The sequence below is a fragment of the Diospyros lotus genome, chromosome 5, assembly GCF_014633365.1.
Source record: "Diospyros lotus cultivar Yz01 chromosome 5, ASM1463336v1, whole genome shotgun sequence".
Taxonomy (NCBI): Eukaryota; Viridiplantae; Streptophyta; class Magnoliopsida; order Ericales; family Ebenaceae; genus Diospyros; species Diospyros lotus.
The window spans coordinates 39,267,181-39,279,417 of record NC_068342.1 but is presented as its reverse complement, the minus strand read 5'-3'; the positions used below and the strand labels follow the sequence as shown (position 1 = coordinate 39,279,417).

The window sequence follows — 12,237 nt, the reverse complement described above, 5'->3', positions numbered from 1 at the left end:
TAATAAATTTAATTGACTACACACAAAACGTAAAAATATAAGGATAAAAATATAAATTCGACACAAAATACTCATTTTGGAGATTGGGAAACAGCCCTAAAAATAGTAATGGTTGGTGCTTTGCACAAAGAGGAGAGCAATAGCAGAGTCACACTACACAAAGGAACAAGCAAATCACATTTACATCCTCAAATTTCGTAGTCTTAACCCTCTCTACCGACAAGAGTGATAATTAGAACTCTATTTTGTAATATGCCATTGGCCACGTAATGATTTAGATCTACAAGAAGCCGATAAAAACAATATTACAATACAACCCATAGGAAACTCTTACAGCGCCATCTTAACAACTAACAAGCTCCACAACTGCAGTCTTGACTCTCATACTCCAGTGCAACATTGACAAAACTATACTAGCACGCCACCAAGCGCCCAGAGAGGAAACCAAAGCTCGTTGAGATCTGAACCCGAATTTACAAATCAGCAGGATATAGTGCGATTATGAGGCAAAGCGAGCAGCAACGCCTGCAGCTTATGCATCCAAGTTAGATGAGCAAGCTGCAACTATTTATCAGATTTCTAAACTATGCATGGTTTAGGAGTAGGGCTTTGAGGGACTCTTAGTTAATGGTATCTTTTATCTGCTAAAGTCCATCTTTTTCATGTTATCATTCCCCAGAAGCAGATCAAAGGTTTAGGAAATCTCAGGGTAGGGCACAATAGACCAGTTCAGCTTCAACAATCATAACACAACCGATGCAATTTGTTCCTTTGTTTTTCTTTTATACCCTTTTTCAGTATGTAACAAACTATCAGCTTGTTTCATAATGACGTGATAATCAAAATCCCCAATCAAGTTAGAGCATCCAAGCAGTACTAGAATCAGGAGCTATATGACATGGAAAAATGTGTAACAAATTATCAATGTTACCCAGTACCTTGTCATGGATGGACTTTCTGGATTGCAGAAACAACTTCGCTGATGCTGCGAAATTTCCGCCTTTCTTTCATAAGCATCTTGGCAAAGTCGAGAGCTCTACGCTCACAATCTGCTCTTTTGCCAGGATCACTGATTGATTCAAAATCCTCAACATGAGCTACTCCAACAATTCGCCTGTGATCAAGACAAAAAACCCACAGCACATTGATATTTTCATCAATCAATTCAAAACCTAGTATTGTTAATCTATCCCTTTTAACAGATAACTGAATCAATAGATCATCCACCTAAAACTATGGAACATCTAGTGAGCAAAAACACTGGCTTCTTAATGCATCAACAGCCAATTGACACAGGATTCAATTACAATGTGATGTTTAAAAACGAAAGTAAAAGTACAACTACATATATTACCATGTTTTGATAAATTAATCCATCTGATGAGTCTACCATCTTAAACATGTTTCTAAACCACAAGCAGTTGCAAACAAATTTTTATTTATATTTCAAATTTTAGATAAAGGATTAACTTTATGGGCAATATGAACTACCTAAGTGGTAATACCAGTAAAATATCAACAGATGATAACTTCCATGAAAATATTGCTTCGGGAAAGTGGGCAAAGGACATGTTTGTTTAACATTTCAAAGCTTAATTGGAATAGCATTCATATAATATTCCTATCTGCATCATTACAACCAAGTCCCAAAAGATGGCAATCGAACTGTAGTCACCGTCACCTGATTTCTTATTAGAATTTGTTGAACTCGGTAATTCTTTCTGATAGATGTGATGATTAGGAGAAAAATTAATATTATGTGCCTTCAAGAGACGAGATGGGTAGGAAAAAAAGCAAAAACTTTATCAAAAACTGGATATAAAATATGGAATACAGGAAATGATCGAGCGAAAAATGGAGTGGGGATTATTATGGATAAAAACTTAGTAGATGAGGTAGTGGATGTGAAGAGAATAGCGGATAAGATTATTATGGTGAAAGTTAGTCTAGGAAGAATGACTATGAATATCTTTAGTACATATGCACCACAAGCAGAGTTAGGTGATGAGATAAAAGCAAAATTCTGGGAGGACCTAGAGGGACTCATACAAATGATACCAAAATGAGAGAAAGTGATTATAGGAGGTGACCTAAATGGGCATGTGGGTAGAGACGGAAACGGTTATAGAGAGGTACATGGAGGGTATGGATTCAGGGAAATTAATAATGAGAGCAAGTTTATTTTAGATTTTGCTATGGCATATGGGCTCATCATAACCAATACTAGGTTCAAAAAACGGGACGAACACTTAATCACATATAAAAATATCACATCAAGCACCCAAATAGATTACTTCCTCATGAGACAAGGGGATCGGTTATGTTGGAGGGATTGTAAGGTGATACCGGGAGAGTGTTTGACTACTCAACATAGACTTCTAGTACTTGACGTCCAAGTAAGAAATTGGAAGAGAAAAAATCACATAAAACAAAATCTAAGAATCAGGTGGTGGGATTTAAAAGGGGAGAAACAACTAATCTTCAAAGAAAAATTAAGGAGTAGAAGGGAATGGAATGGAGAAGGACAGACAAACCAAATGTGGAAAGAAATGGCTAACGCTCTGAGAAGCACGGCAAAAGTAGTCATTGGAGAGACAAATGGTAGAACTCCTAACCTTAAGGAGTCTTAGGGGTGAAATGAAGAGGTACAATTGAAAATTAAAAATAAGAAAACTTGCTATAAGGCTGTATATCAATGCAACAATAAAGAAAATCAAAAAAATTATAAAGAAGCAAAAAGAGCTATTAGTGAAGTAAGATCAAAAGTATATGAGAATCTATATAAACGACTTGATACAAAAGATGGGGAAATGGATATATATAAATTAGCTAGAGCAAGAGAAAGAAAAACACGGGATTTAAATCAAGTGAAATACATAAAAGATGAAAATCAAAATGTATTAGTGAATGAGAGAGCGATTAAGGAGAGATGGAAGGAGTATTTCACAAAATTATTCAATGATGGTGGCGACACAAGAGTTAGGTTGGGACATCTTAGTAACTCCGAAGGGAACGTGAGCTATACATTTTATCGACGCATAAGTTCAAATGAAATAAGGCAAGCATTAAAAAAGATGAAAAATCATAAGGTGGTGGGACCAGATAATATACCAATAGAAGCATGGAAATGCATGGGAGAAGAAGACATCTACTGGCTAACGCAATTATTTAACGCGATCCTTAAATCAAAAAAGATGCCAGATGAGTGGAGGAATAGTACTTTGGTTCCTATATACAAGAACAAATGAAATATTCAAAACTGTGAAAATTACAGAGGAATTAAGTTAATGAATCATACTATGAAACTCTGGGAGAGAGTAATAGAGCATAGGCTCAGAAAAAAAACAAAGGTCCTAGAAAATCAGTTTGATTTCATGCCTGGTAGGTCAACAATGGAAGCTATATACTTACTGAGGCGCCTAATGGAAAGGAGATGTTCAGGATCATCAGAAAGACCTACATGTGGTGTTTATAGATCTAGAAAAGGCCTATGATAGGGTCCCTAGAGACAAGGGTCAGAACATGCGGAGGGGATATTGAACCGTTTACAACTACAATAGAACTGCATCAAGGTTCTGCACTAAGTCCATACTTATTTACTCTAGTAATAGATGAACTCACTAAAAATATTCAGACAGAAGTGTCATGGTGTATGCTATTTGCAGACGACATAGTGTTGGTGGATGAAACAAAAGAAGGAGTGAACACTAAGCTTGAGTTGTGGAAAAACAATTTAGAATCTAAGGGATTTAAATTAAGTAGAAAGAAAACAGAATATATGGAATGTAAATTTAATAAGAATGCAAGAGTGGATGATGTTATAATAAAACTAGAAGACCAAATCTTACAAAGAAAAGACTATTTTCGATATTTGGGATCAGTGATTCAAAAAGATGGAGAAATTCACGAAGATGTCGCACATAGAATTAAGACAAGTTGGCTAAAACGGAGAAATCCATCGGGGGTGTTATGTGATGGTAAAATCCCATTAAAACTGAAAGGAAAATTCTATAGGGCAGCTATAAGACCATTCTTACTGTATGGCTCAGAATGTTGGGCAGTCAAATACCAGCATGAGCAAAAGACGAGTGTAGCGGAGATGAGGATGTTAAGATGGATGTGCAGCCATACAAGAAAGGATAAAATTAGAAATAAAGTTATTTGTAATAAGGTAGGAGTAGTGTCAATCGAGGAGAAGATGGGAGAAACTAGACTAAGATGGTTTGGTTATGTGAGAAGGAGACCAAGAGACGCTCCTGTGAGGAGAGTTGATGAAATGGAACAATTAGTCAAAGAAAGAAGTAGAGGCAGACCCAAGAAAACCTTGGGAGAGACATTAAAGTTTGATATGAAGTGTATGGATTTAAATGAAGTTTAGAATTCATATAGCCGACCCCACATAGTGGGATAAAAACTGGATATGTTATTATTGTTGTTTACACTTGACACTTCCTCTAGTATGGTTGGCAACAGTGATAAAGACATAATAGCATGGGTAATAAAAGTTAAGGGAATAGAAATTCAAGCAAGCAGTGAAGGAGGTTGATCTCTAAATCTAACCTTATCATTTTGGCGGCACCAAAACCAAGACTGTCCTCGAACAAATCTTCCATGAATTTCTGTTTTACAAGGAGCTGAAGCTGAGGGTTGTTATAAATTGCTGGAAGATAAGCCTCACCGGAGCCATCCTTATACTCATCCCACAAAGCAATAAATTTTTTGTGGAAGAGATCCCATGTCTCCTCAGTTGTCCTCAATATCCATTCTTTATAAGACTGCATAAATGGCATGTTTTTTAATCATTAAGTATAAAGGTAGAGTAACCATTTATCTTAATCGAAGAAAGGACAAAGCTATCATATTTATATCAAGTTTAAGGTAGCTATAACAACAACATAATCATGAAGGCACTACGTGCATGGTACACAACAAGCAAAATGCAGTCACAGACAAAATGCATTCCCATAGTTTTCTCCATGGAGCAAGGACAACAAAATGACAAAATACCATAGACTACATGTTATCCTAGTACATTACTTGAAACGAACTATTGGATTTTTGACAAGCCATTATCTAAATGAAATTCCTTAAGGAAATATAATACATGCTTAAAGCTGGTCAGCACCAGGTTATAAGCTGCATATGAGCATTTTAATTTTAGTTATTTGTTTGCCTGTAGAAAATGAGCTTTTAAGCTTCATAGCTCAAAAGTTCTTTATGAAGCACTTTCCAAAAGCTATCTCACCCCATTTTTTTTTTTTTTTGAAGCTTATAAGCTGCACAAAAAAAGCCTATTTTAACCAAGGAAAAGACAAACATACCCTCATACAAATAAAAATTTTCCATACCAACTCCCGAAATCCTTAACACTGCCGTTTGCCAGAAGTCGCAACAGTGGCAGCTCTCTCTCTCTCTCTCTGGATTTCAGATCACTGAAGCCCATGGTCTCAACAGCAGGTTCCAGAACCCATCACATCGGGTTCCATTAGCAACAAAACCCTCCAGCAATTGGTTTGCTTTTGTTTTTTTTTTTTTATTTGTTATTTTTATTTAAATTTAACTTTTGAAAAAATATAAATATATTTAAAAAGGTTTGAAATATATAAATTTATTAATTAAACATAATTTAAACTTTTTTATTAATTGGATAAAAATAAATTTATCATATTATTAATTAAATATTGAAATTTTTAGTTTTATTAATTAAGCACAAATTTACGCCAATGATAAATAACACATTTATTAATTGAATTTAAATGTGCTTTACTACCCAACATTCACTATCCAACATTCAGTAACATATAATAAAAATAGTTTTATTGTTGTTTGATAAAACTTTCCATTCAGCTTTAAAGATATTTTACAATCACATAAAACACTGGAACCAATTCTTCACTTTGACCATCTTACTTTGATTCTGTGAGTGAGATCCTCGATAATCTACCCATCTCTTTTGGATAATCAACCCGAAATATTTGAACTGATTTTTCTTGAAATGACTTGATTTTTAAGTCTCCCTATAACATTATCCACATTTCTACATCTACTAAACTTACAATCCATGTATTCGGTAGTTGACACATATAATTGGGAAAATATTTGGTTAAGTTGAAAAAGAAAATCCAAAAGGTAAATGACATCCGTGGGCAGCCTAGTAGCACATATTGTTGATGGACAACATATCGGAAGGGGAAGAAAAATTATAAAAGAGGAGAAGGGTTACTCTTCCTCTGAATAATAATTGATAAGGGCGGGCAGGAAAGGACGTAAGTAATACTGTTTGGAAGAGAGGGGAAGTGAAAGAACAGAGTAATGTATGCTTATCCATAGAGAGGGCATACAGAAATTGGCTTGTAGTTAGAAGTAAGAACAAAATTGGTGATCTCTAGACCTAATATTTTGATTTGAAAACCCTCCCAAATTTGGGGGCAAACAAAAAGTGCCGGGAAAAAAGAGGGTCAAACATTCTTTTCTTCGTTAGACAGCAAGTAGGGAAAGCCATACATTTCACTTTCCGTCACAACCCCACCCAACCCAGAAATAGAAAAATAGTTGGAACAGCTAAATGTAACTGAACAAGTATGAGATATGAATAGGTAGGACATACTTTTCGGTCATTCTCCCCATTTGCATGACCATCTTGGGCAAAGAAGGCCAAAATCAGATTTCCCAGGAAGGCTCCAATATCAAACCCCATAGGCCCATAGAAAGCAAATTCTGGATCTATAACCTGAGTTGAGTCATGCGTAACCATGATAGAACTAGTATGGAGGTCTCCATGTATAAGGGCTTGGGCTCTCTCACAAAACCTGTACAAATGCCACCAGCTAGTATGAGGAAATTTCATCATCCATAAACAAATAATGAACACTTAATTAGTAAAACTGCTAAAATCATCCCAAAACTGTTCTAGTAAGATGGCTGCAGTACATAGATTTCAACTCAGCAACTTCAAGCTTCAAAGCATTATCCTCACGAACTGCCTCCACATCACGATCAAGATAAGGAGAAGTCCAACGATTATATTGAGACACTTTATAAGGGTCAGAAAAGACAACCTGCTCGGTGAGCCTGCATAACTCCACATTCCCACAAAATTCCGCTACTGCAAAAGCATTCAGGTAAATAATAAGTTTAATGAATTCAAAGCTACAAGAATGAGATTAGAATCATAAGGTGAGCAAAAGTGGGTGCATACAATAACTTCTGCAAAAGATCCTGAAAACAGACAACTAACTGGCAGAATAACGAGGATTCACTGATATACATTGCTTGGATTATAGAGGAGACCCTCCCTCCACTGGTTATCTCTATTTAGGATTTATGTAGTGCCAACATCATGTTGCCAGATGTCAAGAAATTCAGAGAAAACTGGAGAAAAAGAAGGTTAAAGACTTATGAATGCCTTGGGACGCACACACTTTTGAAGGAGGGAATTTGTGCTTCAGGAAATTAAGCAAATATACCAAGCTTCCTACTTTTTACTCAAATGGACTTCCAATTCCACTTTCTTTTATTAAATTGGTGAGGTAAGACTTTTCTTTTCTTTTACTTGTCCCATATCCTATATATACATCTTGTGTACAAGGGTTGTGGCATATTTGGCTCTTTAATAGTGATGATTACTTTTATACGTGACATATAATGAATCAACATTCTATTATTATAAATCAGACAGTGAAATATAAAGTCGATCCACAGGAACTGAATAACAACAAAAACACAGATAAGCTTAAGAAGATCACTTAAAAAAATGAATCAGCAAACTTTCAATTTGAAAAGTTAGATTTTTTTTTTTAAAGATAATTGTATTCACAACAAAACACCCTAAGAATTTGAGGAGATAGATGTAGCATTAGGAGACCAAAAAAATAAAAAATAAAAAAGCAACTCTCCTATAAAGTAAGCTGCAACACACAAAATCAAAAAACAAAACAGATATGGGTACTGCATCATCATTTGATGAAACTGACACAGTTTTGACCAAAGTGGCACTACCAAAGAGAGGATCACATGGAAGAGAATCACTCAGGCTGCAGATTGGCCTATGACCTAATGATGCCAGAGTGCTGAGAAGACAGCAACTCCAAAGCAATTATGCAGCACTAATAGATTGTCAGTAGTATTATATTAATAACTCCTTGATTTTTCCATTTAGTTACAGATCCTTTTGTGCATATTCTTGGTTAAGGTTTGAAGTCATTCTAGGGGTTTAAGAAATTTGCTATGCCGAATTTTTTTTTATTTTTCAATAGTTCCATGCTCTCTAGTTCCCATTATGGTTAAGCATAGTTCAACAGTTTCATATTGAGTTTGTTAGAGCTCCTTTGCTGGGCCACAATCAGCAAGTTAATTATTTGGGGATTTGATAGTTTGCTGAAATTATGTCTTAAGTCATTAACATATTATATGGGCTGATTTTCAGATTGTTGAATCAAGTCTTTAGGGTTCTCTATTATCCATTAATGGGTCCTCTTGCTGTAAAACAAGATCAGAGTTAAAGGGAAGTTTTTCCTTAGTTGAAGAATCAGTTTGGAAGCCTTTAGCAGTTTTGAGTGTAGATGTCACTCATATTTCTTATTTTCTAGATTGTTCACTATTTTAACATATTTGCAGCATGCCAATGATCAATATCTAAACCTTCTGCTTGCAATCTTTCTTTTTTTTCTTTTTATGAACCCTAATCATATTACCTCTACTCAACCACTTTCTCTTCACCTTGCTGTGCAGTCAATAGTAGCAACCTGATATAAAGTATAAATGGATGAAAGAAAGGGAAACGTGGCATGGACGTATATCACAAGAGCAACGGTCTTTTGTTATGAATTTTCCCTTATATCTCAAAATATATGTAAATGATTTTCATGTAACTAAAAGCGTGCAAGGAAAAACTTTAACATTTACATTTTTATTAAAGTGAAAAAAATGCACTAGCAGTTATTATCTTAGGAGCTTGGATACAAGAGACAGCTTTGACAACATGGACATGCCAACATGGAAATTTTTAAAAGTTGTACAACATGTGAAATCCTAAGAACAAACAAATCAATATTTATATATATTTCATTCATAATTAATAGATGCTTTGTATATACATGATAATATGTTTTCCTTTTTTGGTCTTCTATTTTCCTTCCAGTATACATTAGTATGGACATAACAAGTAGAAAAAACAAGATACAACACGATGAAAAGAAAATAGGGGGGAAAAAAAAGCAATCACATACAATAAAATAATAATTTCTTTCTATTTCAAATATATTAATACTTATTGTGCAAAAAATGTGAAAATTTTTCCAAGTTCAATATATTGGAAAAATGGAAAAAAAAAAAATCTAGAATCTTTATCTATCTTAGAAAGCCCTACCCATGGAATAATCTAAAACTAGAAAGGAAAAAAATCAACAGAGGAGGAAAAATTAGTTGGTAACCTCCACCTTGTTCAAGGTCGAGAAGGAGCCTATGTATCATATGGTAGAGCCATAAAGGACCTAACAAGCACCAAAGCTGCTAGCAATCACTTGTAAACCACCAGAATCAAGTAAGACTAGCAAGCAAAAGTTCCTTCAAACTTGTAACAAGTTTTTTATATAGAAGTGACAAATGTATGCACCATTCAAGTTTTAAAGTAAATGACACATTTCATGCATGTCTAACACTTATCAGGACATTCCTAATGAATATATTATCTATTGTGTCTAGACATGAAATCTTCTAATAAATCCTCATGCACGAGCTTTGCCATTCTCGACCTAATTCTCACAATAGCAAAATTATTTCAATTTGTCAGAAAGTGCTTGATAATTTTTTTTTCTTTCATAGTCTAGAAATAAGTAAAGGCATAATTCCAAGCAAAAAAAATACAGTAAAGGCATACTGAGACAAAATATGCAAAGCCTGTTTTAGTGTCTACATGTTTCTACACCAAAATTTGTGTGTAAAACAGACCACTACTTCATTTACCTTTTCAATCGAGCAAAAAGCAGGTGCTTGGTAGGTTTTTCCTTTATATATTAGAAACATGTAAAAACATGCCAGGGGAAAATATATTCAGACAAGAGTATGCGTTCATATCCAATGGCTAAACTCGAATGAATCCTATATTTACACACCCTACCGACCGCGGGGGGGGGTGTTCCTGGTACAAGGTAAGTGAGTTCAAAAGACACAGGATATAACCAATAAGAACAGTTACCAGCTCGTTTGTGTTCTGTAGTGGTACGATAAAGAAGGGATGTGAAGAAAAGAGTCCTCGCCATATATTCTGACATGTGCTCGGCAAGCAATGGATACTCAATTCCAGCAATTAATCCTTTCCTCAGGATTATATGTGGAGGTTCCAAGTAGCGCATGACAATCAAAGACATAGTGCGGTCAAAATGATAGACTTCCGGGACATGACCAGGACACAAACCACCATGCTCTTTCAGGGTCACTGCTTCAAAGTAAGCACGTTCTTTTGTCATTGGCCATGATTCCCCTATGAGACGGACGTACGGAAGAGCCTGTCCACCCCCACAACCACTTTCAGAAATGGAAATAATTTTATTGATTGGAATACGTCCAAATCAGTGATCATGTGAGGATTTTCAATATATCCAAGTAGAAGTGTCCTTTAAAATTAGCATGGTTATATTTATCCAAAGGAAGAACTCAACAGGGTTATAATATCCATAAAAGTCTCCAACTTGGAAGCATGATTTAAGAGTTCAAAAGAGTAATATTCTTAGAAACCTTTCTTATTGGTAAGTATAAAAGGAACTCCCAATGCAAGAGGCATCTGGCATTGCAAGGGTTGGAGGAAAGTTGTTTCTCCCAGCAGCATTAACTTGCTCTGCATAGAGTCTGTTTCCCCCACTCAAACCAGTGGCCTTTCAGTCACAAAAAGGTGCAACCTTACCCTTTCTTAGCTTCGTTTGGGAGAGAGTTAGGGCCTGTTTGGTTTGCTGGAATAGAAGTAGAGGAAATGACAAAGGGAATAAGAATAGGATGGAATGAAACCATTAGTTTCATTATTATGTTTGGCATAGCCAGGGATGGAATGGATTCCACTGTTATATTTGGTATGCTAGCACGAATGGAATGGAATGAAAAAAACAACTCAATAAAAAACTACCCTTAGTTTAAAAAAATAATAAAATATTATTTTTATTTTTTTGTCTAAGGATATTTTTGTAACTTACGAAAAATAGGGAGAGTAAAAAGGTAATTGAAACTATTTTTGATGGAATGGAATTAGGATTTCATCCAGATTTTAAGGGTATAAAACCATTACCAAATATGATGGAATGGGAATTCCCTAGGAATGGTGATTCCTTTTCCAAAGTTGCAACCAACACAATTTTACTTCATTGTCATTGCCAATCCCCTTCCCTTCCCTCCACTCCTATTCCAGTGAACCAAGCAGGCCCTTGGTAACAGAATGAAATTGGAAATGGATGGAAAAAAAAAAAAGAGCAGAATGAAATATAAATATTTTCTCCTCATTTGGGAGAGTATGAAATGAAAAGCAATGTACAACGTCTCTCCTTGTTTGAGATAGGAAAATGAACGAAATGAATGGATATTTAACAACAAATAACCATTAATACCCTCTTGATGGAAAGATAAAGCATTATTAAGTCAAGGGCGATTTTGAACTTTTAAAAAAACTAATAAAGTTAATGTTGTTAAAACAAGAAATTAAGTTTTTCATCCATTTCCATTCATTTCATTCTCCCTCAAGAGAAGAGCCCTCTTCTATTAATTTATATTCTAATCCTCTCTCCCGAATGCACTGTTAGTGATAAGTATAAACCATTTTTCTAAAGATCAGAAAGATGGTGCTCAGCAGCCTATGCCCACCCCACCTATTAAATCGAAATTCACGTTGCAGATATTGAAAGCAATAGTTTATACAAGATATTCCAAGCTTAACAATACCCCCAAAACTGCCATCCATTCGGCTCCCTGTTCCACAAGTAGAACAACGACCCCAACATGGTCATATGGCCTGCTAGTATGGCAGCAACCCTTCCGCTAAATTATCCCCGTCCACCCTTACATTCCCTTCCGCCAAGGGCTCTTTCAGTACCTGAAATTGTGTACCTTACCTAATCTCTACACAAAACGCAGTGTATTTTAATACAAATACACAAAATTTAGTTATACTAATCGGCTATTAATACACTTCAAGTATTCAGTTCTTGGTTTTAATTATAGCATTTCGATAATCTCAAATTACTACCGTTGCCAAAA

General features: G+C 35.2%; 1 protein-coding gene across 7 annotated transcripts in view; it reads right to left on the bottom strand.

Moving 5' to 3' along the window:
- Nucleotides 1-12,237, bottom strand: part of LOC127801073 (methylthioribose kinase-like) — a 41,468-nt gene that overhangs the window by 28,489 nt on the left and 742 nt on the right. For 5 of the 7 annotated variants that reach the window (XM_052335912.1, XM_052335907.1, XM_052335909.1 and 2 more), the window contains exons 2-6: nucleotides 10,196-10,505; nucleotides 6,931-7,105; nucleotides 6,608-6,809; nucleotides 4,561-4,775; nucleotides 939-1,114 (exon numbers count right to left, since the gene is read on the bottom strand). In XM_052335912.1, the coding sequence (XP_052191872.1) occupies nucleotides 943-1,114; nucleotides 4,561-4,775; nucleotides 6,608-6,809; nucleotides 6,931-7,105; nucleotides 10,196-10,505 (1,074 nt within the window). In that variant the 3' untranslated portion in view covers nucleotides 939-942. Of the gene's footprint in view, nucleotides 1-158; nucleotides 526-938; nucleotides 1,115-4,560; nucleotides 4,776-6,607; nucleotides 6,810-6,930; nucleotides 7,106-10,195; nucleotides 10,506-12,237 lie in introns of those variants that run through there. The other 2 variants (XM_052335908.1, XM_052335905.1) reach the window with 2 other exon arrangements.